General features: G+C 36.3%; 4 protein-coding genes across 6 annotated transcripts; 3 read left to right on the forward strand and 1 right to left on the reverse strand.

Annotated features, from left to right (window-relative positions):
* Positions 1-1,055: 1,055 nt before the first annotated feature.
* On the reverse strand, positions 1,056-1,986 carry LOC113043963 (nuclear protein 1-like). The gene is made up of 3 exons (XM_026203516.1): positions 1,819-1,986; positions 1,445-1,582; positions 1,056-1,358 (listed from the first exon to the last, which is right to left on the reverse strand). Exons 1-2 carry the CDS (start codon positions 1,916-1,918, stop codon positions 1,455-1,457), a joined length of 228 nt encoding a protein of 75 aa, XP_026059301.1. The 5' UTR covers positions 1,919-1,986; the 3' UTR covers positions 1,056-1,358; positions 1,445-1,454.
* A 3,917-nt stretch (positions 1,987-5,903) lies between these two features.
* LOC113043974 (SAGA-associated factor 29) lies at positions 5,904-10,068 on the forward strand. 2 transcript variants are annotated; one of them, XM_026203526.1, is made up of 10 exons: positions 5,904-6,077; positions 6,377-6,456; positions 6,586-6,661; positions 6,856-6,928; positions 8,129-8,193; positions 8,271-8,400; positions 8,519-8,665; positions 8,779-8,814; positions 9,294-9,456; positions 9,699-10,068. In XM_026203526.1, the coding sequence occupies exons 2-10, from the start codon at positions 6,382-6,384 to the stop codon at positions 9,813-9,815; spliced, it is 882 nt and encodes a 293-aa protein (XP_026059311.1). In that variant the 5' UTR covers positions 5,904-6,077; positions 6,377-6,381; the 3' UTR covers positions 9,816-10,068. The 2 variants fall into 2 exon arrangements, with proteins under 2 accessions (XP_026059311.1, XP_026059319.1); XM_026203534.1 differs by lacking the exon at positions 5,904-6,077 and adding an exon at positions 6,153-6,174.
* A 528-nt stretch (positions 10,069-10,596) lies between these two features.
* LOC113043982 (NFATC2-interacting protein) lies at positions 10,597-14,207 on the forward strand. The gene is made up of 9 exons (XM_026203550.1): positions 10,597-10,681; positions 11,247-11,354; positions 11,526-11,580; positions 12,376-12,487; positions 12,689-12,772; positions 12,948-13,200; positions 13,348-13,492; positions 13,734-13,843; positions 13,927-14,207. The coding sequence occupies exons 1-9, from the start codon at positions 10,649-10,651 to the stop codon at positions 14,086-14,088; spliced, it is 1,062 nt and encodes a 353-aa protein (XP_026059335.1). The 5' UTR covers positions 10,597-10,648; the 3' UTR covers positions 14,089-14,207.
* Positions 14,208-15,150: 943 nt separating this feature from the next.
* Positions 15,151-25,727, forward strand: LOC113044035 (protein spinster homolog 1-like). Of its 2 annotated transcripts, none has more exons than XM_026203634.1 (13): positions 15,151-15,416; positions 18,620-18,829; positions 19,511-19,576; positions 19,669-19,805; positions 19,953-20,104; positions 20,576-20,642; positions 20,812-20,954; positions 22,569-22,721; positions 22,840-23,029; positions 23,179-23,244; positions 23,623-23,721; positions 23,798-23,966; positions 24,625-25,727. In XM_026203634.1, exons 2-13 carry the CDS (start codon positions 18,622-18,624, stop codon positions 24,693-24,695), a joined length of 1,521 nt encoding a protein of 506 aa, XP_026059419.1. In that variant the 5' UTR covers positions 15,151-15,416; positions 18,620-18,621; the 3' UTR covers positions 24,696-25,727. The 2 variants fall into 2 exon arrangements, with proteins under 2 accessions (XP_026059419.1, XP_026059414.1); XM_026203629.1 differs by having other exon boundaries at positions 15,152-15,416; positions 18,617-18,829.
* Positions 25,728-25,846: the final 119 nt, after the last annotated feature.

Genomic DNA, 25,846 nt, shown 5'->3' on the forward strand with positions numbered 1-25,846 from the left:
ATATTGCGTAATAGTTTTTCCTTTTGTTTCCTTTTGTTGTTCAGTCCTCTTGTTTATACATATATACATATATCCTGTTAACCTTTTTGAGCCTTTAGGTTGCAGATGACAGCTCTTTACTCTTGGCCTTCACATGCGGATATAATTCAAAGCATGTTTGGAAAGAGAAAAGGAATTAAAATCTGCTCAACATACAGATTTATGTGACCTACTAATGCTTTGGTTCAGTGCGCATATCTGCATGTTAAATTAGCCTTATATATCTTTCAACATTTATGGACTCCATTTTAAAGTGCTTACATAACTCACCATAAGCTAAACTAATTTTCAATTTCATTTGCCTTCTGTTTCTTATACAGTTCATTTATCGAACAGCTTTGCTTAAGAAACTGTCTGCAGTATTAAGCAGCCACAACTGTGCATTCTGTGAGTATAATTGTCCTTTTCAGTGTCCAATTACAAATACTTGACTTGCTATGAAGAATGTTGTTTATGAAATATGTTATGAAGTATGGTTTATGTACTGTATAAAGCTCAATCTCTGCATGAGAAGTTGTGTGGGTGTAGTGGTTGCATTTGTTCATTGCACTTCTCGCTCCTGTTGAAAAGACCACTTAAAAAGGGAGTCATATTTGCTTTGAACTATAGTGCACATGTTTTTCAAAACACTCTTAAATGAGATACATAGTTTTCCCTCTGTGAAAATGTCATTTTCTCATGACACGTCTCAAATTCAGCTCCACATCTCTTCACTGCCCTCTTTCTGTCTCGAGATGAGGTCAGATTTTGTGTGCGAGAGATTGCTTTCACCATGTGGCTTTAGCACATGAACAGCCTTTAGATTTTAATGGTATACTAAGTCACTTGGCACACTTCACGGTCAACATTTGAAGTGGATAAAAAGAAAAAAAATTCAGTTGCCCCATGCAAGACAAGAATGGGTAGCCTATTGGTTTGAGGACAACCTCAATGAAAGCTTTTGATCCACTTCGAATGTTGACTACTTATACACATTTTATTTGGAAGGCGTCAAAGAAAGAGACAATTTTTGGGGATTTATTTTTTGAAAAAGTGGTCTTTATTAAAAGAACTCCTAAAATGTACCAAGACACCAAACGTGTTCAAAGCTACGGTTTAAAACTCTACATTCGACATCACAAGCATAACATCGGTTCCTCTGAACAGGTGCTCGTTCTGCAGGGTCCACCACATTCACGGAGCGGTGTGGCCGACAAAACGGTCCTCTCGACGGGTCACGGCCCGCTCATCTCACCCCGAGGCGGAGCTGCTGCAGCTCGGCGCCCGTTTCCAGCAGAGACACCTGTGGTCGGTTTCCAGTAATAGCCGTCCGATTGAATCTGTAAGACAAACATGATTGTTCAGTTAACTTCTTTGCCCCTCTCTCTCTCGATGTCAATGTGAGAAGATAAGATGCTTGACGCACATCCTCTGCGTCACTCTTTGGATTTCTTCTCCGAGTTCTGGAGTTTCTCCACGATTTTGCGCTCGTGTCCCGCGGGGTTGGGTCTGTTCGTGTTACAGCTCGCCTCCTTCTTCGTCCTGCCCTTGCGACTAGCGCACTCTGTAGTCAACACAGAAAACAAGTCAGTTACAAGTACGGGTTCAACTCAGAACTGATACATTTTGAAGAACAATGATAATGAACGAAGCCCTATAAAAAAAATTAGTGTTGCCGAATCCATACAAAGCCGACAACACTACAGCCTATTCAAACTCTAAAACCTTCACTTTTTCTAAAAACTTATATAGTAGCTTAATAATAATAACCTAATAATAATAAACGTTTTAAAAACTTACCGGTATAACGGTCTGTTAAGTTATAATATTCATATTCGTCGTAGTAGCGGTCCTCAAAAGTGGTCGGTTCAATGTTTTTCACGTCAACGTGGTTGCTCATATTGTCAGCGAAGAGAATGTGTGTCTAGATGTCGTCTTTCTTGTCCTCGGTTCAAGTGTTGTTTACAAGCCTGTAAAGTTGCTTTATTTAAAGACGTCGCTCCGCCTTCAGTTCCTTCAGTTCCCGCCTATGGATGGGTCAACCTGACCTGAGGGAAAAAAAATTGCATCAGATGTGAGTTGATGTTTAATCAGCAGAAGCGGGTTGCCAGGCTGTCACAACAAAACCAGCCCGAGTGGCACTCAAAACTTAAACCAATCGTCCTGGGCGGAGGGTAAAAATAGTTACAAGGTTGTTGTTGTTTTTTGGTTGGTTTCTATGGTAAAAAAAAAAAAAAAAAATACACGTTTAATTGGCTAAATATAATTTCATTTGGGTCGTTTCAACCCGTTTAAACAAAAAACAAAAAATCCCTATTCCGCGGACCTGGCAACCCTCAGCAGACCTCACCTACTTCTAGACTGGATGTCCTTCAGAGCAGATGACAGTGTTTTTGTTTTGACTCGCACTTTTGTTTCATAATTTCACTTGATAAGGATCTCAGAACTTAGGTCTCACTGTCTGTGCATGCTGTTCCTTTCTTCTTCCTCTTCATTTCAGTAATAGAGAGAGAGAGAAAAAACATTTAAATTAGTCTAATATTTCTGTTTTCACAAACTCTCTTTCTCCCTCTGAGTGTGTTTGCTTATATCTGATAAGGATTAGACAGATTAGATTAATTTAGTTAATGTTTGTCCCTCTGTTATTTGCACCTGACTTTGTATTCAGACTTCTCACGTCCCTCTGTGGACTGTGACCTACTAACATACTCTATTGTAAGGAAAACATTTTATATGCACATTTGTTGTCTTTAGAGAGTGCAAGACTAATTTCAGTAGCCTTTTGTGTGAATGTCTAAAAGGTTTGCTTGTTCACTGTTGGAGATCTACTCCAGATGATTAGTTTGTCAAAATGGGGTACTGTATTATATTTGACTGATTATAGGAAATGTCTTTGAATTGCACTTGCTGGGATAAAGAGCAGAAGAAATGCCTCTTTTTTGTAGTGTGACTGGCAATATTCACAATGTCTAATCCTTTCTCAGTTTATTTTGTGTGTCAGTGCTGCTTGTGTGCCTAATAGCTATACAGACTCATCAAATGTGTGTGTGTAACTAAGCATGACAAAATGCACGACAGCGGCTTCTGTAATCAGCATAGAGGATTGTGGGATGCAGTCTGTCACAGCTGGAAAAACCACTTCCTCCACTGGGAAAGGGGAAGCCCAATCCATCATTCTAGTTTCATTGCAGCCACAAGCTGTTTTGTTCCTTGCCATCAGGCAATCGTTATTGCACCATCAAAGCAAAGACTAACAGACTAAAGCTTCCACCCTACTGCAGTTCATAGACTAAATAACATTTTTATAGGACATTTAAAAAAAAAGAATCTAGTTAGCACGACCCAGTTAGTCCCTGTTGATGCCATTATGTGAGATTCTGAGAGCCAAAAAACATCTTTTCCCAATGAAAGCCACTCAAAAGGAATACTAATATCTTTAAATGTTCTACACTCTTAAAAATAAAGGTGCTTCAAAAGGTTCTTCAAACAATGCGATAGAAGAACCACTTTTGGTTCCACAAAGAAACATTCAGTCAAAGGTTCTTTAAAGAACCATCTCTTTCTTACCTTTTTATAATCTGAAGAACTTTCTTTCACCAAAACGAAGCTTTTGTGAAACAGAAAGATCCTTCAGATGTTAAAGGTCCTTTATGGAACCATTTAGACAAAAAGGTTCTTCTATGGCATCTTGAAGTACCTTTATTTTTAAGAGTGTATTCATCAAAGAATCCTGACTGGTGAAAATTCTTTACCATCACAGGAATAGATTACATTTTAAAATGCATTAACATTTAAAAAACTTACTTTACATTGTAATTTTATCAGTAACTGTAAAACAATTCTAGTTGTTGATCAAAAAAATGCAGTCTTCAAAATTCACCCATGTATTTTACAAGATTGACTATTTTAGTCTTTTTAATATAAAATGTTTAATTCAGTGTGCTATTTGTAGTTTTTTTTATTTGCTGTTTATTTGTAACCATTCCAAATTACTAGCAATTTTACTAGCCACATTTTTTTTTTAATCCTACAACATTTAAAAAAAAATACTTTTACATTTCTTATTTCTATTTCTAAACCGTTTTTGTTTTACTTTTCCCCCGGCATGCTCCCATTTTGCACTCCATTGTACAAGCACATATTCTTTACTCAATACAATGGAATTTGGCAGAGCTCTGTTGTGATGACTGCTGTGGATATTTTTGGGTGATGTAGTTTACAGTAAGACTTCTGTGGTTCTGTGTTGTTGTAATGACAGAGGAAGAGTGCAAAAGATTCAGTTTTTCTACTGCACTCAAATTTTCCATGATGTAGCCTTGTGTACATGAGCGCATGAGCTAAGGGAGGCTAGACATTACAGAATGTATTTCTTCTTTCACAGCCATAAACAATGCTAAGGGAGCACAGGAGCAGAACACATTGTGTTTTGCTCTCTTTTTTTTCTGTAGCTCTCTAACCATATCAATCTGTGATATGTTTGGTTATGTTTTCTCCCATAAAACCTTTCTTTTCCCTATATTCTCTTTAATTTTATGCTCTGTTTTAGTACAAAAGTAGTAGTAGTTGCTTTCCCTCTTTTGCCTTGACTGTTTGCCTTGGCTCTCAAACTGATGTCATGTGAGAGTGAGGCATTCTGTACAGTAAATATTTACAAAGTTATTGGCTGAGCCAATATGCATTCAGCTATGAAAACATAACAAATCTCTCTGTTTTTCTCCATCCTTCTAGCTCAGATCAGGAATATTTTGCCAGATAAACCACAGTTTATCGCAATTTGTCTGTTTTGTTTTCCACATGTCCTCACCAGTCTGAGACAGCCTCTTTGTTGAAAATGAACTCCATATTATTTCAGCATTCACAGCCTCAAAGTCAGACATATGAGGGCTTACTACTGTCTGAATGTTCGACTGACTCTTTCATTTCATTTTTTACAGTTGCTTTTTTCTCCATACCTCTCATTTGCCATGTGTTTAAACTTGCACCCGTTTGCTCATGATGGTACTTTGCAAAAGTATAAAAACATAAATAGCACCCGCTAAACAAGAAACCTCAGAAACCTTGAAACCATTTTACAAATGAATCCTTCTTGAAATAAACACTGTTAGGATGTAGAAACATTTTTTTTCTAAACACAAAAATGAACATAAAAGACATCTAAATGCTATAAATAAATTAATGTGACATAATAATATCTATATACATAAATAAAAAAACATTAAAAATAAAGAACAACCCCACAAAAAAATAACCCAAATGTATGGGCCTAAACTTAACCCTAGATACATCGAACTAGCCAAATATTTAGGTTAGTGTGGTGATAGTGATGATAATGCTGAAGATACCTCAAGATAATCCTTTCTTTTGTGGCACAGTACATAGGCCTTACATTATCTTTTGATTTTATAGTGTGTTATGTCATATAGTGGAAACATATAGGATACGTTTTAGAAATAGTTCCATCATTTAAACTATTAGTATTAATGATTTATGCTGGGAGGAAGGAGAGTAGGAACTATCATAACCGGCCTTAGAATTTGTATTGGAAAGCACCCAACTGGGGAATGTCAACAAGAAGCAGTCAAATGTGTATTACTTCACTGTATGAAATACAACAATGAGAGATATCTTCTAATTCGGTCAATGAAGAAGGTAAAACAGCATGACTTTTCTTTATCAGGTCTATTAGGGAAAACATCTAGTAAGATATATGATGCTATTAATAAATTTATAAAAGAAAATCAGTAAAGTAAGATAGAGTTTTTATTTATTTATTTATTTATTATCTTTATTATTATGCTTTTTCGCATCCTATGTATCCTTTTATATGCATGTATGTTGATCCACACTCCAGTCCAGTCGGTGGCGATGCACCTTAAGCTGGTTTTTCAACCGCCAATAAAACCCCAAAGAAGAAGAAGAAAGAAAGAAAGAAAGAAAGAAAAAAAATCCTAATATGCTTTAAGGAAAGTGAAACTGTTTCAAATAGATGTTTTTCGTTCATAGTTCGTGTATATATGCATGAGGTGAATCTGGAGCGCGTCGCTGAACTGTGTTTGAAGGTGAGAGTCACGCTTTTCTTGTTCATCTGTGCGCGGGAGTTCCGTTCAGTCAATGGCGCTCTGTAGTATACATGGATTTAAGCTACATAAATCACACGTAAAATACATTATTGTTAGAATTATTGTATTATGGCAATGATATTTTAGTTTTGGGCAATGTTAGTGGTACCGTTTAATTGTATTATTTGTAATTGTAATATTTATATTTTATCTTTATTAAGGTTCTTTTACATTTAGATTTTGATTGGAGTCTTAATAATGTTAGTTAAATCTAACCGATATAACTCTTGTTGTTGCAGGTACAATGGCTTTAGTGTCAGCAGACACCAAAATCGGAGAGTTGCTGAATGAGCTGCATCAGCTCATAAAACAAACCCAGGTGAGCACTCCTCTGTTGTCCCATGCATGATCACTGTAGTTTGAGTCTGTATGCTTTAGCAAGGACATCCTTTTTCGTACACTTTACACCCACCCAGTCTTTCTTCCCTAATCTTTCTTAAATACACAGGAAGAGCGATCAAGAAGTGAACACAACCTTCTCAACATCCAGAAAACACATGAAAGGATGCAGACAGAAAATAAGAGTAAGACATGAATTCCTATTGCATTGTTTACAATGAAAATAAGTCACATTCATGTTAAGTTAATAACTGTAAGAATAAACAAATTAAGAGAATAAGAAATGTTCATTATTGTCAAACTAGATTTCTCTTGTATTTGTATTTATGAATTTAATTTTTTCATCTGATATCCTTTAATCTACTTCTAACTTCTTCAGCTTCTCCATATTATCGGACAAAACTGAGGGGTCTTTACACTACAGCTAAAGCTGATGCTGAGGCTGAATGTAGGTAAGCTGCTGCCTTTTGGCTTCCCTTTGCACCACTTTACATCAATGCAAAGGGTGCATCTTGACTTTATGAAATACTAAAATACACAAATCAGTACTGAAATACACGAGATGATTCACAAAATGATCTGTTCTGAAATGAATTGTTTTTGTCTTGACAAGAAACATCTGGAAGATCTTGAGCATCTTGTGGTTGTTTAGCCCCATCTTGTGGTACTTTTGTCTAAAGCGCTCAGATGTGTGCACTACAAATAATCCTTATGTGTCAGTTTAACTGAACGAGATGTACATTTATAACACTTGGTATTTTAATGTGACATGGTATAACAAGAATATCCCTTTAAGAGCTCTTCTTAGTCCACTGCATTATTTCCTTCCCATTATTTTTTAATGTTTCCTTTGTATTCTGCTGAAACGTTATGAAAAAAGACAACATATACTGCACATCTGTGGAATGTTTCTGATTTCATTTCTGATATAAACCATGAATAATTCACTGGAATGCACCAAGAATGGCTTGTTTTTCTCCCCAATTCCTCACGTCTCTTTACAGGGCTGTTTTCACATGAATGCTTTAAAATATAACTGTCCCCCCTTTTAACTTCTAATCCCTATCAGCCATGTTTATTGTTTCTAAAACGGATAAATACAATATTTTTTAAATATTATCACTCAATGTTCTAGTTAATTAAATCATGTTTTTTCATTTTTGATGATATCCTAATCATTATTGCATTGCATTATAATAAAAACGACAGCTTTAATTATAATACTAAGCATTTAAATGTCATCATACAAAGACATATTATTTGGACATTTAGAGTGAAATCTTGATATTTATATGCATTTTATGTAATTTATCTGCTATCCTGATTGTTTTAATTGATTGAGCCTGTATTACATGCTATCAGAATTTGATCTTACTTTTTGGTCATGAAAATATCAGCTGTACCAAACCGCATATTTTTGCTCAATATGGGCATCTGAATAAAATTGAGGTACTCCTTGAGTATGAGCTCCATATTCCCCTATATTATACAAAACGAGCCATAAAAGCCTGATATATCAAATATGATACTAAAAATTTTTTTTTTTTCTCCCCAAATAACATCCATTTCAATTACTTTTATTTTTCTGACCATTATGTCATGTCAGGCTTTACAGTGTTAATTGATCAGATTTATATGCATCTCTCCCACAGTATACTTCGACGGGCACTTGACAAGATTGCAGAAATTAAATCCCTGTTGGAGGAAAGACGGATTGGTAAGTCTTGGACATTAGTTTGTAAACGTGTGCATCTGGACAGTTGTGGAAGCTAATCAAACCCTTCTTTTCTCCAGCTGCCAGAATGGCAGGGGTGTACAGTGACACCGACCCACCCAGAAAGACCATGCGCAGAGGTGTCCTGATGACCCTGTTACAGCAGTCAGCCATGACACTTCCTCTCTGGATCGGCAAACCTGGCGAGAGGTACCATGCAGAGTCTCCTACATTATGCTTTCTTTGCTTTAGAAATGCTTCTTTAGTTGGTGAATAATGAGTTACAATTGTTACATTTCACACATTCATCCCTGTCTTACTCCTTCAGTCCACCACCACTGTGTGGCGCTATACCAGCAAGCAGTGACTATGTGGCTAAGCAGGGCGACAAGGTGGCGGCGCGTGTGAAGGCCGTCGATGGTGATGAACAGTGGATTCTTGCCGAAGTTGTCAGCTACAATCACTCCACCAACAAGTAATCATCTACCAGTTGAGCTCAGCTACAGGGCTATATAATGATTTCATTTTAGCCTTTAAACCTGATTGTGTGAAATGATAATGTAACATTATGATATGATCTTTTATCAGGTATGAAGTGGATGACATTGATGAAGAGGGTAAAGAGTAAGTACAATTCCATTATTCAACCCACATATGATACACTGCTGTTCTTTTTTTTATTTTATTTTTTATTTTAGCAAGGATGCATTCAATTGATTTACAATTAATAAATTTATGTTACAAATTATAATTTTTTATTTAAAATAAATACATTTTAACTGTCTAGTCATCAAAGAATCCTGAAAAAAGAATGCATTACAGTTTCCAAAAAACAAAAAAATTGTCAACATTGATGATAATAAGAAATGTTTCTTTAGCACCAAATCAACATATTAGAATGATTTCTGAAGGATCATGTGACACTGAAGACTGGAGGAATGATGCTGAAAAATTCAGTTTTGCCATCACAGGAATAAATTACATTTTAAAAATATATTCAAATATCAACTGACACTATTTTACTTAGAGACTCCAAACGTTTGAACAGTAATGTAATTCCAGGAATGCTTTATTCAAATGAGCTCTTTTTCTGTTTTGTTCAGGAGACACACATTGAGTCGGAGGAGAATAATTCCTCTCCCGCAGTGGAAAGCAAACCCAGAAACAGACCCAGAGGCCCTGTTCAGTAAGGATCAGCTGGTGCTGGCCCTCTATCCACAGACCACGTGCTTTTACAGAGCTCTGATCCACACGCCGCCACATCGGGTGAGCGCAACAAGAAGGACAAAAAGAGTTCAAAGACTGATTGAAGTGTAGGATTAGAGGATTCAGGGATACTTAAAGTGTTGAAGATTTGCAGTGCTTTTTAAACCCTTTGAAAGTCATAGAATTAATGTTAGTCTGTTTGAATATGTATTTTTTTTATTTGTTTTGTGACATCATTAGACCAGTTATATACTAAGAATAATTATTTCCATGTAATTTGACACATCTTGCGTCTTTTCCAGCCCCAGGATGACTACTCCGTTCTGTTTGAGGACACATCTTATGCTGATGGCTATTCTCCACCTCTCAATGTCGCTCAGCGATATGTAGTGGCCTGCAAGGAGAACAAAAAGAAGTGACAGCAATATACAATGTGAAATACTGTTTGCAAAAAGACCCTGCATGATTGTTGTGATTGAAAACAAGAAATTGAGCATTGATTCTGTTTTATGTGACCCCCCCACCCTCTTCCTGTTAACATGTACATAGTATTGGTATGTTTTATACTGCATCTTTTGTATGTTTTTGTGCATTTGGACACAAGAACAACAACTGCAAGTGAATTGTGCTAACATAATAAACCCTTTACGTGTGAATGAATGGTACACAAATCTATTGCCTCTTATTTATAAAGGCTAAATAAATAATACATGCTTTAAATGTTAAAACTGGGTCTTGTAAAAGGCTTGTAACCTTTTACAAGTTCACCTAATATTCAGAATTGATGTTCAGGCAATATTTTTAAATAGCAGATTCTGTGAAGGTTTTTTTATTTTTATTACTATTATTATTCATATGAATGAATCCACATCCTTGATCTTGAGCTAAATTTTTTTTTTTAATATAACCTACTAGTCTATACTAGTACCTTTTTTCTACTGTAGTATTGTATTATGGAATGAAGCTGTTATGAATAATTTATATTCTGTTTTCTGGTTAAAATAGCTATACGAGTCATCTTATCGTACTTTATATTCACTTAAATATTCACCTCATCATCAATATAATAATCCACGTAATAAAGTGTTTTATTTATTCAAAGATGTTACATTACATGCAAAGTATCATTTATATACGTATGACGGAATAAAGTTTTTATTATTAATTTTTTTTTTCGCGACGGAATAAAGTGTTCAGGGAGCGAGCCTTTGTTACGTGACGTCACGCCGACCCACCGAGAGCGCGCACGGTAATGAGCGCGCGGAAACGGGCCATGGCTGAAAGGGTGAGTTCTCTATTAGCAGTTATTCATTCAATGCTAAGTTTAAAGAGTTATTGCTACTCAAATTCTGTACATTTTACAGGGGCATAATGTTTGAATAGTTTGCGTCAAAAAAAAAAAAAAACCCTGAATATATATTATCTATAACTGCCTTGTTCAATAGCACGCTAGCTAATCAGTTGTCATATCGATTAATGAACAACAACAACAACAACAGAAAATGTGAAGCGCTCTAATTGGTTTTATTCAAGTAAATGTGCAGGTTTTATTTTCAAGTTTGCGGTAACGTACTCACAGAGCACCAGTTTAAAATTACGTTATATACGATTGGTCATGTGTTTAAATAAACACTTACATTTGTTTCACTCTCATTTGGAGTTATTAATAGCCATTAAAACATTGTGTTAGGCGTTTAGTGAACAGTTTTGATATTTGTTGTGATCTATAAGTTGTAATAATTCTGCTTAAGTTGCGATTGGCATGCTATACAGCTAGCTATTACCTAAATGTATTATAATTTCCGTTTAAACCCATGAGATAATATTGGAAATATTTTTCTTTATTTCAGGGAACAGACAGTGACGTGGGCGTATCAGACCCCCCAAAACAAGCTCCCAAACGCCGACGCATCCTCGACGCCTCCTCCTTCACAACAGTACCTGTTTATTCCAACAAGGTGAGTAGATCTCGCCTGCTTGACTTAAAAGTCCTTCATGGCTCGAAATAATATACTTGAATATCTTTGTCTGTAAATATGTCTGTATTCTAAATGCATTGGGATGATGTGTTACAAGGTGCAAACATAGGCTAAAAAAGATGATTCAGATGTTACATTATTCTGTTTTAGGTTAACAGCTCTTTGAATCTGAAGCCAATAACCTTCAAACACACCACTCTCACAGGTATCAAAACTTTTTTGTTATATACTAACATTTTTATTTTAGTTTCGCAAGGATCCATTCCGTCTTGGTTGTCAAACTCCGCTCCTGGAGGACTGGAGCCCTGCAGAGTTCAGATTCAACCCTAATTACACACACCTGATCCAACTAATCAAGTCCTTCAGGCTTATTTGAAAACTAACATGGCATGTGTGTTGGAGAAGGGTTGGAACTAAACTCTGGCCATCTAGAAATTGATTTTTATACACCTGCTTAAATTAATAAAAAATGAACAAGACATTTATAGTGTAAAAAAAAGGTCTTTGCTAAACAAATGCTGTTCTTTAGAATTTCTTTTATTTATCAGGAATCCTGAAAAACGTTTTGCATGAAAATATTAAGCAGCACAATACTTTTTAACACTGATAATAAGAATAAATTTTTCTTGAGTTGAAGATCAGCGTATTAGAATGATTTCTGAAGGATCATGTGACAGTGAAGACTGGAGTAATGATGCTGAGAATTCAGCTTTGCAATCACAGGAATATACTACATATTAAAATATGTTCAAAATGTAATTATTTAAAAAGTTTAAAATTGCAGTAATATTTTACAATATTACTGATTTACGGTATTTTTGATAAAAAAAATGCATATTCTTTCAAAAAATCATTTAAGAATGTTAATGACAACTCCAAACTGATAAGTGTATATGTGGCCTTTATGTAATGCTTCCATCCTATCTTCATTGTAGATAATTAGCATTTTGTGAGTGGGATTTATCCGCACCATCCTCACTGTTTTCATTTATTGTGTCAGATGAGGAAAAGGGTGGTCCTCTGTGGTCTCCGTCCCCACCTCGCGCAGAGAAACGGCCAATCAGCATTGATCTGAGTGGCTCTGAGGACGAGCCAGAACAGACTGAAGCTCAGTAAGTACACAGACTGAATTTACTTCACCTTGGCATATAAAAAGTGTGTCATTACGCACGCACAATCAATGTTGTTTGTTTTTTGACTCAAAAATAGCTCCTTGACATTAAAATGAATTATAGCCCTGCCCGTTAATCATCTGATGAATGATCAGCCTAACCTAAGCCATCTAAACCATTGTCTTCCTCACCTCCCTAAAGGGAAATCCTTCATTCCCCCTCTCCACCCCCTCCACCTTGTAGTCCACCTGTGAAACGGAGCAGACGGGCAAACCAAAAAATACAGTAAGTGACGTATTAGTGATGAAATAAGACATTGAATGATCTCTTCTTTTAGACTGAACTTCTTTTCTCATGCAGTTTTTATAGTTATAAAATATTGACACAGTCAATATTGGCGTTTTCCACATAGGCTAGAGATAAGAGAACAGGTCTGACATTCTCTCGATCCCTGTCCTAGAGAAATCAACAGGAAATTGGATGCGATTGGCTCTCTGGTGTGTCTCTCACCGGAGCCTCTGGAGCCTGTGGTTGAATACCGAAACTCTCCGTCTCCTGTGAATGACTATGATGACGACGATGACATCATCATCGTTTCTTCTGACAGCAAAAAGAAAAGACGTCCACTAAACACTGAGGAAAGAGGCTCTGCACGAGAAATTTCACTAAAATTTCGATGTCGAACAGAGTTGTACAAAATCCCAATACTGTCTGTAAGTGGAATAAACACTTTTGTTTGAACATGTGGAATATTTGTTTGGTAGAAAAAAAATGTGAATTGAGTTCCTTTTTTATTAAAAATGGAAAAATAATGTTTTTAAATTGGACTGTAATTGTATGTATGTGCCTTTTGATTGCAGACGGCTCCTTTGAGTAAAGCTGTGGAACAGCTGGCCAACAAACTCAATGTCCCACCCAGCCAAATTCTGTTATTAAACAAAGATATTGATCTCCCTGTTCACTCGTCCATCGGTGAGCTGGGTCTCGGCATAGCTGACATTATAGGTAATAGAAAGCAGTAGTGATTTTGAGCTGAGTTCATTAGCATGCATCACAGTGCAATTATAAGAGTGCACCAGTCAGGTTCCAGATGTAAAAACTCCACAGGGAAATTAATATTAATGCTAAAAGATAAACTTTTAAAGACAGACCTGTTGTGAGCTCTGCTATTGTTGAAATGATAAACGATTCATAAAAAAAATGCAGCCTTCATGCAACTCTTCTTCATCTCGACTGTCTTTCCCAGATTGTGTTGTAACAGAGAATAAACAAGAAGAGAGTGACAAAAGTAATGTCATTACTGTGCGACTGCAAGGCAAAGAGAAAGCATCGGCGCAGGAGTTTTCTCTCCAAAAGGTCTGTACTATACATCTGTGAGGATGTTCTTGTGTTTATGTGAACTTAATTTAGTACTCATTTATTAATTTTTTTATTTAAAGAATGCTCCTCTAGGGTCCATCCTGTCTCAGTATGTCTCTGGTTTGAGCGCCAGTGCTAGACGGAAAGCCAGATTTCTCTTTGATGGGTCAAGGGTCACACACAATCAGACTCCAGCTGACCTAGACATGGAGGATGGTGACGTCATTGAAGTCTGGGCCTAACTACTATTGATGTCGGGATTTCTGTACTTTTTTGAAAGCATATTCTGGATGCACTGTAACATGTAAAATTGTACAGTTTGTGTGGTTCCCAAGGATAAAGATAAAGATTTGTAGAGGAATTCATACTTCTGTTTAGACTTTCTTATCACTTAAAACATGACCAGATAATTAATTTAAAATTTCATGAACAATACACATTTGACTTGTGTTTGAGGACGTGCAAAAACAATATAAATGCAGTTTTACATTGTGTATATACACCGGATTTATTTAAGAATAATTTTTTTTTTTATATAAAGAATTTATTTAATTGAAAGAATTATAATAAAATTACAAATGTATTAGATGGTTTTGTTTTATGTAGTACTTGTGTCAGTTTTCTAAAGGGCAATATTTTCTCCCTGAAGTTATTTTAAAGGGGTATTTTTATCCTAAGAGCATACTATTTTTATCTTATAAAACATCACAAGTATTTATGTCAAGTAATTCAACTTAACGGAAATAAGTTATCAACTGGATCAATTCTAGCAGTTACATATAAAAATAAACCAACAGCAATTGCTAAAGTACTTGTAAATAGGACAACATTTGATCCTTAGATTGTAAATACTGTGGTGACAACGTAGGCATCACAGTATTTACAATCCAAGAAACAAACCTACAATAGGCCTAATAGATTATACTGAAATATTAGATAAGGAAAATGAGGGTGCGTGGGGTATTTTGTCACTTTCAGAACCGTTAACTCCGTTAAAAACCTAGATTGCAGCAAAAGTTAACTTCACACTCATGTGAACTCGTGTTATTTCAGGTTATTGATCAACTCTAACAATTAATCACTGCTTTACAATGGGTTGTCTGATGATAAAGTACCAGCATTCATCAGCACGAGAAGCAGAGAAATGAAAGGTTCAGATTCACTAGTGATTTTGTTAGCCTCTTAGTCATTTGCTTAATGCTAGTTAGGGGCACAATTCAGAATATCAATTTCACTCATGGTTTTATATTGGCCTGAGTTTATCCTTCAAAATTGCGCAGTGAGGTGAAAACAACGCTTGGGGAAGCAGGCGCGCCGCTCACATGACTGAGAAGCGGAAGCACTGCGTCATTCCAATATGGCGTCGTGCTGAGTTTGTAGATCAGCAACACAACTAAAAGTCTGTCGACTGCACAGTTAGCTTTCAGACCCTCCACTGAGATTCAAAAATGCCCACACAGGAGGTAAGGTAAAGAAAACCCCTGAAACGTCTTGACAACTCGGAGGGAGCCCAGCAGCGTCCAGGAGAAGAGCTCTGAGGACGCCTCTGACGTCGCTTTGCGTTTTCCAGGTAACTTAAACAACAATTTAAGCGTGAGGACTGCTTATAAGAGCAGTAAACAACGTCTCGGATATATCATACGGGAGAGATTCATAGCCTTTTTTCTATATGTTTCGGGATTTGCATGCCTCCGTAAACAGTGTTAAATGAAAGGCTCTTCTATAGTTGTCATTTAATGTTTTGATTTTCCACGTTTTGAGGAAACACTATTTATTTATTAACTTACTGTTGGCACCACTGTCAGTGAAATATGTTGTCTAACCAGCTGAATGTCTGTACATAGACTAATATTGGCCAACATCAAGTATCACATGTCATCAGTCAGCAAAAACAGTTTTTTGTTGTTGTTGTTGTTGTTTTTAGTTGGATTCAGTTTATAATCTGAGTTTCGATATACATTATTGAAAGTTGATAAGGATACTTCTGACTTGTTAACCCACATAGTTGTGTAGGTTTGGTCACTTGAAAGTTTTAAACCTTAACATTCACATTCATATATCATTTATAAAAAATGTGCACACATGCACAACTTTCTGAGCTCATAGTGTAAATTCTCTTTCAATATTGTTTTTCTTCATCACTGTAATCACATGATATTGTGGAATTAAGATTAATTCGTATCACGAGCATGTGCCTACTTCCCTCCCCATCTGTCTTCCTTGTGTGTCTAAACTCCTGACAAACAAACTAGATTATAAATGTTTGTTTTCATTTTAAAAAGGCAAATTAGAAGCATTTTGACAGGTTTCAGAAGACTTTTGAACCCCATTGTACATCCTCATGTGAGGATGCGATTAGAATGTGATCAATAGTCTGTGTAATCAGTGATAGACTTTGGTCTTTTTATTTTTTTTAAGCCTTATGGCTTCGAAAACAGGGTGTTAGTCATTGGTTTTGCTTCCCATAATGATCTCTGATTGTGGTAGACCAAACCATCCATGTTCCTGAAAAGTTTTGTATCTGTATACGTGCAATATCCCATTCCCAAAGCACAAAAAAAAAAAGGTCACGCACATTTTACACCTTTCTGGAGTTTTATTTTAGGTTTTGATGTCCTTATAAAAATATATATTTAAAGTATAAGTGCAAAAACCATCTTAATATATTTTTACAGCTCCTCTTTCAGGAAGTCTACTAAGAACAGGTCGATTTTGGCCAGTCTAATTAATATTCATGATCCTCTCTTCTGATTGGATTGTTGTTTTCTGAGTGATGCATGGCCAGGCCAACCACAGGTAACTGATGGGTCATCTATGCTGTAGCCTGCTGTGGCCTGGTGATAGGTAACTAGAAGCACCTATAATGATGGTCACTGCTGAGGGAAATGTTGTCTGGGCTTACATGTTTGAGCTGAACTCCGACCCTGAATCAAAGGCGACAGGAGACAACCAACCTCCTCCTCAAAATCGCTTACAACAGGATGTTTCAGAATTGTACTTACCTAATTTTTTTTCTTTTTCAAACACCAAATGCAGTAAGCTATTATAGGCTTGCTGCGATAGACTGTGCTGATGGTGATACCTTTGTTAAAGGGTTACCAAATATTAAAATTATGCCATTAATGACCCTCATGTCGTTCCAAACCCGTAAGACCTCCGTTCATCTTCGGAACACAGTTGTTGTTGAATAAAGTCATAATTTTTTTTGCAATTTTTGGACCAAAATTTATTTTCGATGCTTCAAAAAATTCTAACTGACCCTCTGATGTCACATGGACTGCTTTGATGATATTTTTCTTACCTTTCTGGACATGGACAGTATACCCTACACACAGATTCAATGGAGGGACTGAGAGCTCTTGGACCAAATCTAAAATATCTTAAACTGTGTTCTGAAGATGAACGGAGGTCTTACGGGTTTTGAACGACGTGAGGGTGAGTTATTAATGACATCATTTTAATATTTGGGTGAAATAACCCTTTAAGGCGCTACACTCGTTATGTCACTTGCCCACACGGCACCGACCCCCACCGTTGTTTTGATTTTTTTTTTTTGTAGTAATAAAAATAATTTAGCATGCCCTATAACATGGTGTATTTTTATTTGTTTTGTTAATAAAAGTTCTATGTTTTATAAATAGGCTAAATTGAGTTTGATGTTACATTTTGTTGTTGCATTCAAGCAATTGATGCCGAACTTAATTTGAAAGTGAAAGTAAAATATGCACGGTGCTTTTAAGCTGTTTAAAAGCTAGGAAAAGATGGAAAATTCAAAAAAAACTAAAATCGAACAATTGCTTTACGAATTGCCGCTATTTGAAAGTGAAATTAAAATTCCCATAATGAGTGAGGAAAGCAAGAAAAAGAGGGAACGCCCTGCCCCCATGGTGATACCAGTATAACTGGTGTTGTTTCACCTTGATTAACTGGTGGGAAATATTCCTCACTGTCACAACCCACTATGTAACTATTGCTTTCCTACTGACACGGTAAGTTCACATTAGCATTGCATAACAGTTTACAAACTTTACATTTCTGATTATGCTGGCTCCATAATGTAACATAAAATGTGTAAGAAGTTTACTGAAGGGTTTGAGGTCGGACCCAACAGTGTAAGGACTGCAGCATCTTTAATGATTAGCTTCTTTGAAAATTAAACTGTTAAACGGGCATTAAACTGTTTCTGATCGATGTAGCAGTCACTTGTGAAATGTGCAGAACAGACGGTTAAGTTCGAACTAAATTGCTGTGGTATTTCCGAATCAATGAACATTAGCTTCTGGTCTGTTATATGAAACTTGTTCAGAATCCTGTGCAATGATGTAGTTTTCTAACATCCATCGACAGAACAGTATTTTCATGACATGTTTCCGGGTTGTTGACCAGCAATGGCACAGACGCGATGTTGTCTGGTGGGACGGTGGGCAGTGCTCATGGTGGTGACTGAAGTAGTTTTGACGTCACCTTTTTTTGGAAGTCACTCATGGAAAGGCACCGCTACTTTATGTGGGATGTGTGCATTTGACTGTGGATTGACTGATTTGAAACTATTATGGTAGTTACATAGTCCCTAGACCTCAGTTATCATTAAAAAAACCGTGCAGTTCCAGTTTTGACAATATGGACCTTTAACTGATAAAATGCAGTGTAATCTGCTTTGGTCAAAAGCATCTGCCCATTGGAAAAATGTAAATGTGAAACTGTTGATTTGAACTATACACTGGCTTTGTTTTTTTGTTGTTCTTCCTCAACTTTAATCTTTTTCTGCAGCAGTGATGTCACTGACGGATGTTTCTGCCGACACAACACCCTTCTTCTCAGATGATAATGAGGGGGAGGGGCCTACTGGCAATGGGGTGGGTTCACCTCCGCCCGAGGAGGAGGAGTCTGCCAGCGGAGTGTCTGATAGAAGAGCTAAAGTGACCGTGGTTGTACTCTGCTACATCAATCTACTGAACTATATGGACAGATTCACTGTGGCAGGTAACCAGCACTAGTAGATTTCAGCGCATCAGTGCTGCTATACAATGCTGGGTCCCTTTTAATCCAGATCAAATGCGCAAGACAAAGATACACAACATGACAGTAATTTGATATAATAAAATGATTTACTTTTTTTCTTTTTGAATCAGAAGCTTTTTAAATCCCATCTTGAATTCAAACAATACAATAATATTAGGTTCAGGTATTGTTGTCTGATGGCGTGTTATTTTAGTATTATTTATATACTATTGTTTATCAAAAAAATTAAATCCGCTTGCTTTTTTATATTTCCATTTGAATTTTAGTTGTTTTTTATATACTTTGTCATTTTATAAATTAAACTTCATATTTATTTCAGTTAATTGCCATTGCAACGTTTTTAATTTGTATATTTTACAATTAAGTTCAGCTACCAATTTTTTTTTTTTCACTTTATTTCAATTAAGGGAAATTATTTTGAATAGTTTTAGTTTACAGTAATCTTAAACATATAAACATATTTTTTCCATCGGTAGTAAAGACCTTGTTGAAAGCAAAGATATTTGTTGTTCCAAAAATTAATTTATAAATATCTATAGAAAGACTTCATTATTGTTTTATTCTGCAAAACGTATAATGTGCAATGGTATTTTAACTGGTCGTTTAATAAATCATGATAAGAGTGAACTTCCTGTCTTACAGGTGTACTTCCAGACATTGAGAAGTTCTTCAGCATGAGCGATGGAAAATCAGGGCTACTTCAGACAGGCGAGTGGATTCTTACCATCTGTGATCCGTTTTATCATCATTATAATTATTTATTAACATTTCACTCTCTTTGATTCTTTATTCCTTTTTAGTCTTCATCTGCAGTTACATGATCTTGGCTCCTGTGTTTGGATACCTGGGCGACAGGTATAACAGGAAGTACATCATGTGTGTGGGAATTTTTTTCTGGTCCCTAGTGACTTTAGCCAGCTCCTTCATTGGCAAAGAAGTAAGTCCTACGTCAAACCTTTCAGACTTTGCAAATGCATACAGTACTTTCTTCGTTTCTTTCATGCTTTTAGTCTCTGATACGATGTCTTCTATACTGAACGGTGTTATTCGGAGAATAAAACTAATAAGATAAATCTTCTCTCAGAATTTCTGGGCGTTGTTGTTGACGCGAGGGCTGGTGGGTGTTGGTGAGGCCAGTTACTCCACCATTGCTCCCACCATCATCGCTGACCTGTTTGTCAAGGAGATGAGGACCAACATGCTCTCCATTTTCTACTTTGCGATCCCAGTGGGCAGGTGGGACAATGCACAAACATACACTCAATGGAAATCCTGGTGTTTAGGATATATTCACACTTAAGCTCTGTGCACATTCACTGAATGGTTGCGTTCTCACACTCTGCCGCATGCAGTTACAGTTTCTCCACACCGAACAAAGCTGCATTTATATGTTTTCAGGCTGCTATAGTTAAGCACTTCTGCGAAAGAACTAGTCCTTGGATATTTAACATTTATGAGAATAATTAAATAGATTCATATATTGATTGATTATTTGACCATACATTTCCAAAATGTACTTACAGCCTTGTTAATAGATAGCACATTGTCATTTCTTTACTCTCATGTAAATGAAAACATTTGTTTTGAACATTAGTTTGTGCCCCTAAAACATGATTTTAAAGAGCTGACTGTATTAAAGGGACAGCATAAGCTGGACCAGGCCTGCTGCAGATTTTCATTCAGATCTACTGGGCTTTCTTTCCTCAGTGGTCTGGGTTATATCGTGGGCTCAAAGGTGAATGAGGTGGCTAGTGATTGGCACTGGGCTCTTCGGGTACGTTTGCAGCACCAAACCTCTCTGTTTATCTGTCTCTGGGTGGATTGCATGACACATGCTTATTGCTTTAACCACGATCTCATTTGGAGATTAATTATAATAACAATTCTCTGTAGTGTCCTCACTCTTATTCTCACTTTAATTTGCTCTCTGCGTGTTTTTGTAGGTGACCCCTGGTCTGGGGCTGCTGGCAGTGATCCTCTTGTTTTTGGTAGTTCAGGAACCGAAGCGTGGTGCGATCGAAGCTCGTCCAGAGCACACGCTGCACAGAACCAGCTGGATGACGGACATCAAAGCACTCTGCAGGAAGTGAGTCAGTAGCTGCATTTACATGGACCTTTCTAAACCGATCGTAATAGGACTAGAAGCACAATCAGAAAAAAAACGGCACATGTAAACACGTCAATCAGATTGAATTGGCTCGATCCGACAAAAATTCCGATTGGATTGTAAAGGTTGGTTTATCCCTTTTGTAATCCGAGCGAGAGGACATGTAAATAATGGAAAGGACTGTGCATCCGCAGTGACGTAGAAATAGCATAATGACGTATGACGCGCGGAACGAGGTGTTCTCCCTGGTGAATAAAGTGTCATAAATAAGTGTCCTGTCATTATAAATCTCCCCTTTCACTCAGCATATGTGAAGTGGAACAGGACCACGTCCCACCAGACATCATTTAAGACTCTCATCAACAGACGACTAGTTTTGAGTGTGGGAAGAGGCCCTTTTACTATTTTTTTTTTTTTTTGTTTGTTTTTTTGCTAAAGTAAAGATAAGCAGCACAACAGTTCATGTGCTGGTCGTCGCCTAATCAGGACCCGAAGTAGATAAATATAGCGCATGCTTTGCCTTAGATTTTATGCAAGGAAATGTTCTATATCTGATCATGCTGCTGGATTGAGGGTGGAGGGTTTTTTCTTCAGTTAACAGGAAATTAATGGTGACTGCAGCCTCTATCTGATATGATCAAGGAAATGATAAAGTATCTAATCACTCACAATGATAAGTGATTTTTTTTAAAGATATAAGGGTAATAACCACTGCTCTTTGTGACTGCTGTTAAAGAAATATATTTTTCAGTAATGTTTCAGCAAGTTTTTGTATAGGAAGTCAATAGGGTCATATAAAAAGTGTGTGTGTGTGTGTGTGTATAGTACCAGTCAAAAGTTTGGTATCATTAACATATTTTTAAAAAAAGTCTCTTATGGTCACCAAGGCTGTATTTAATTGATAACATTGTGAAATATTGCAATTTCGAATGCCATTTTTCTATATTATATTTTAAAATATTCCTGTGATGCAAAGCTGAATTGTCAGCAGCCTTTTCTTCAGTCTTCTTTGTCACATGGTCTTTCAGAAATCATTCTGATATGATGATTTGCTACTTAGTTATTATTATCAGTTATTGGTGCTCAATTATTATTAATAATTATCATCAATGTTAAAACATGAAATTGAGCGGTAGTGTATCACAATTTCCTTAAAAATATTATGCAGCAAAACTGTTTTCAACATTGATAATAAGAAATTTTCTTGAGCAGCAAATCAGCAAATTAGAATGATTTCTCAAGGATCATGTGAAACTGAAGACTTGAGTATGCTGAAAATTTTGCAACCACAGCAATAAATTAGATTTATAGTATATTCAAACAGATAAGTTCTTTTAAATGTTAATATTTCACAATATTACTTTTTTTTATTATATATTGGATAAAAGAATTTAGCCTTGATGATCATAAGACTTCTATCAAAACAATTTAATAATCTTAATTATTGCAGACTTTTGACCTGTAGTGTAATATAGCAAGAAGTCGGAAGTATATAGTTCTTGAGTTATTTGTTGTGTAATTATTTCCAATAGCTGATTGTTTCTTTTCTGAACTAAATGTCTCTCTCTATTTCCCTCTTCGTTTCTGTTGCAGTCCAAGTTTTTTTCTGTCCACGTTGGGCTTCACGACTGTGGCCTTTGTGACAGGATCACTAGCCCTGTGGGCCCCTGCCTTTTTATTCAGAGCGGGTGTCTTCACTGGAGAGAAGCAGCCATGTTTCAAAGCCCCCTGTGACAACTCTGACAGGTGTCAGCCCACCTCACTCTCTCAATACATACCAGTGCACTTGTACATGCTGTATTGTAAATATTGTTCCGTTAAGACATGCACTAACAATGTTCTTCTAATATCTTTCGCCCCGCAGTGTGATTTTTGGCATCATCACAGTTGTGTCAGGCATCTTGGGAGTAGCAGGTGGAGTGCAGGCGAGCAAGAAGCTGAGGACCAGGACCCCTCGAGCCGATCCATTAGTGTGTGCTGCAGGACTCCTCCTCGCTGCTCCCTTTCTCTATCTGTCCATCATGTTTGCTCAGGCTAGCACTGTGGCCACATATGTAAGTCACTCATTTGACTTCACCTTTGACCCTGTTTTATCCAAAAAAGTATTTTTTTTTTCCCAGAAAGCGTTTTCAATGCAATATTGACCTTTAGTGTTGAATGTAGAGCACTTTTATGCTGGTTAACCATTTTGTGTTGCCATCAGATCTTTATCTTCCTGGGTGAAACATTCCTGTCTATGAACTGGGCTGTTGTTGCGGATATCCTACTGGTGAGTTTCCCTTCCTCCCATTTCATCCCATTTTTTCACTACCAATTAAAAAGAACAATGTAAAGATGGTTTTAGATTAAATCGAATAGAATTGTTTGAAGAGTGTTGTACAGTTATTGCCATTCAAGGACGTAGTGTTTAGATTGTCAAACTCTAAATAGGACAAGATTTCTTTTTTGTTTTTTTTACAAATCAAAATCTAACAGAATCACAAAATGAATCATGTTTAATGAATTGAATTTCAACACTTTCTGTGTTGTTAAAAAGTTACGTTTTTGCAATGCTTTAAAAATGTCGTCTTTCATGTTCTAATGAAATATGTTTTTGAAACAACATGATTTCTCTTTCTTTATGGTTCTCATTTCGTTCTTCTCTCAGTATGTTGTGATCCCCACACGGCGCTCCACGGCGGAAGCGTTTCAGATTGTCCTCTCACACTTGCTGGGTGACGCTATCAGCCCTTACCTCATAGGAGTGGTACGTCAGTCTCACAGTTGCACAGAAAAATTCTTTCGAAGTTCTTTTTAAAGTGTTTTTTTTTTTTTCTCGTAAGGTGTCGGACTCAATAAAGAAGTCGGATTCATACATGTGGGACTTTCGTTCACTTCAGATGTCACTCCTGCTGTGTTCCTTCGTGGCTGTGGTGGGTGGAGCTTTCTTCCTCGCCACGGCCCTCTTCATTGAAAAAGACCGACATCTGGCGGAGAACTATGTGCCCTCTGGTGCGTGACATCACTGATGACATCACAGTCTTGTCGTAGATTAGAGGTCATCCATATTTCATGACAACCTTGGAAGTCCCATTTATGTTTGATAGTTTATTTTAGTATTTATATTTAGTAAAAGTTTTAGTAATTTATGCACCTGTCAAGGACAACATTTCTTAAACTTAAGGTTTTTATTTAATATTTATATTTTTAGATATTTATTTCAATAAATTGTCTATATATGTATGTGTATATATATATATATATATATATATATATATATATATATATATATATATATATATATATATATATATAAAAAGTTTGTTCTATTCTGTGTATTTTACGATGGATTGGTTTTAATTGCCACTAATAATTCCTGCTTTTAAGAAGGCATTTTGAAAGTAATACTGCTGGTTGAATACAGCCTCAGGGTCTAGCAATGGTATTTTGTGGCTTGCTGTCACAAGTGCATTACTGTAAACATGTTTTTTAACGAATCTGTAAATATTCCTTTCAGTCTCTTCATTAAACAAAAGGCTGACTAATTGTTATAAGTCATCATTTCCATTTGTGGGTTTGGCTAATTCTTCATGTTTGATTCTCACTCACTATAGTCTTTATAGATGGTTTGGAAATATAACATAATGACATATCTTTTTTTATTTTTCAGATGATGCACCAATTATTGTTCCAAAGAGAGGGAGGTCCACTAAAGTCTCAGTGTCAAGTGTTTTAATTTGAGATGGCACAAGGATTTGGATGGTTCTCATCACGGGGAACAGCACTCTGATTGGAGCAGGCAGCTAGAGCCAGTCCTGGAGCAGCAAACACTGATTGGACTATCTCCACAATAAGGAGTTTTATAGTAATTTATTGTGCTTATGTTTTTGTTTATATCCTTAACACCGTTATTGATTTGGGAACATTTTGCACTAAAAAAAAATATCATTAACATCTTACCTGGTAGTCCTGGAAAAAAAAAAAGCAAAGCGGGTATATGTTGGGAACATTTCATTACCTTTTATTGAAACGCCTGAAGATGTGTTTTAGGATTCATGTAAATTATATTTTAGATGTTTTTATTGAAGGGGATCTCGATTGATTTGGCAGACTATAGGTTCTTAAGTCAGTTAACTAAAACAAAGGTACTTTCGGAATTCTGTTGCATTTGTTTTCATCGACGCAGGACTGTGACTAAGAACTAGCAGAGTCGGACTGAATTCTGTATGTGATCTGCTTTTGCAAACTAAAGTCTTTTCTTCTATGCTAACATTTGAGCTTCTGGGGTCTTTCAGGAAACACAACAAAAAAAAACACTAATGCTACTGTAGCCTGATTCAGATATTAACTTGATTATATGTTCTATAAGCAGATATTTTTTTTCTTTTTTTTCTTTTTTACATGTAGCAAGGGTCTGGTTTGTGGCTCGTTTTAATCTGCCCTTTTAACTTTTTTTTTTTTTTTTTTTTTTTTTTTTTTACATTTCTTTAATGAAGGCAGCTTCCCTCTGCTTTGGATGTTTACCAAAGCTACAGTGTTCCTGTAGCTCAATTGGTAGAGCACTGCGCTATCATGCGCAAGGCTGGGGGTTCGATTCTCCGGGAACACATGATAGGTAAAAATTGATAGCTTTAATGCACTGGATAAAAGCGTCTGCTAAATGCATAAATTAAATTAAATTACCAGGCTATTCTTTTGGAATAATTAGCAAAATATTGCTTGCTAATCTTGTTTTGTAACCTTTAAAAAAAAAAAATTAAATGAGAAATCTAATCCAAGTTGTCTTTAATCAGTTTTCTTGTGTTAAAGTTGTTTTAAATCGGTTCTCATTTCTTCTTAAAGCACATTGAAATAATGGCGAGTATTTTATTTCTGCTTTATCTTCATCTTTC

The sequence above is a fragment of the Carassius auratus genome, chromosome 3, assembly GCF_003368295.1.
Source record: "Carassius auratus strain Wakin chromosome 3, ASM336829v1, whole genome shotgun sequence".
Lineage (NCBI taxonomy): Eukaryota > Metazoa > Chordata > Actinopteri > Cypriniformes > Cyprinidae > Carassius > Carassius auratus.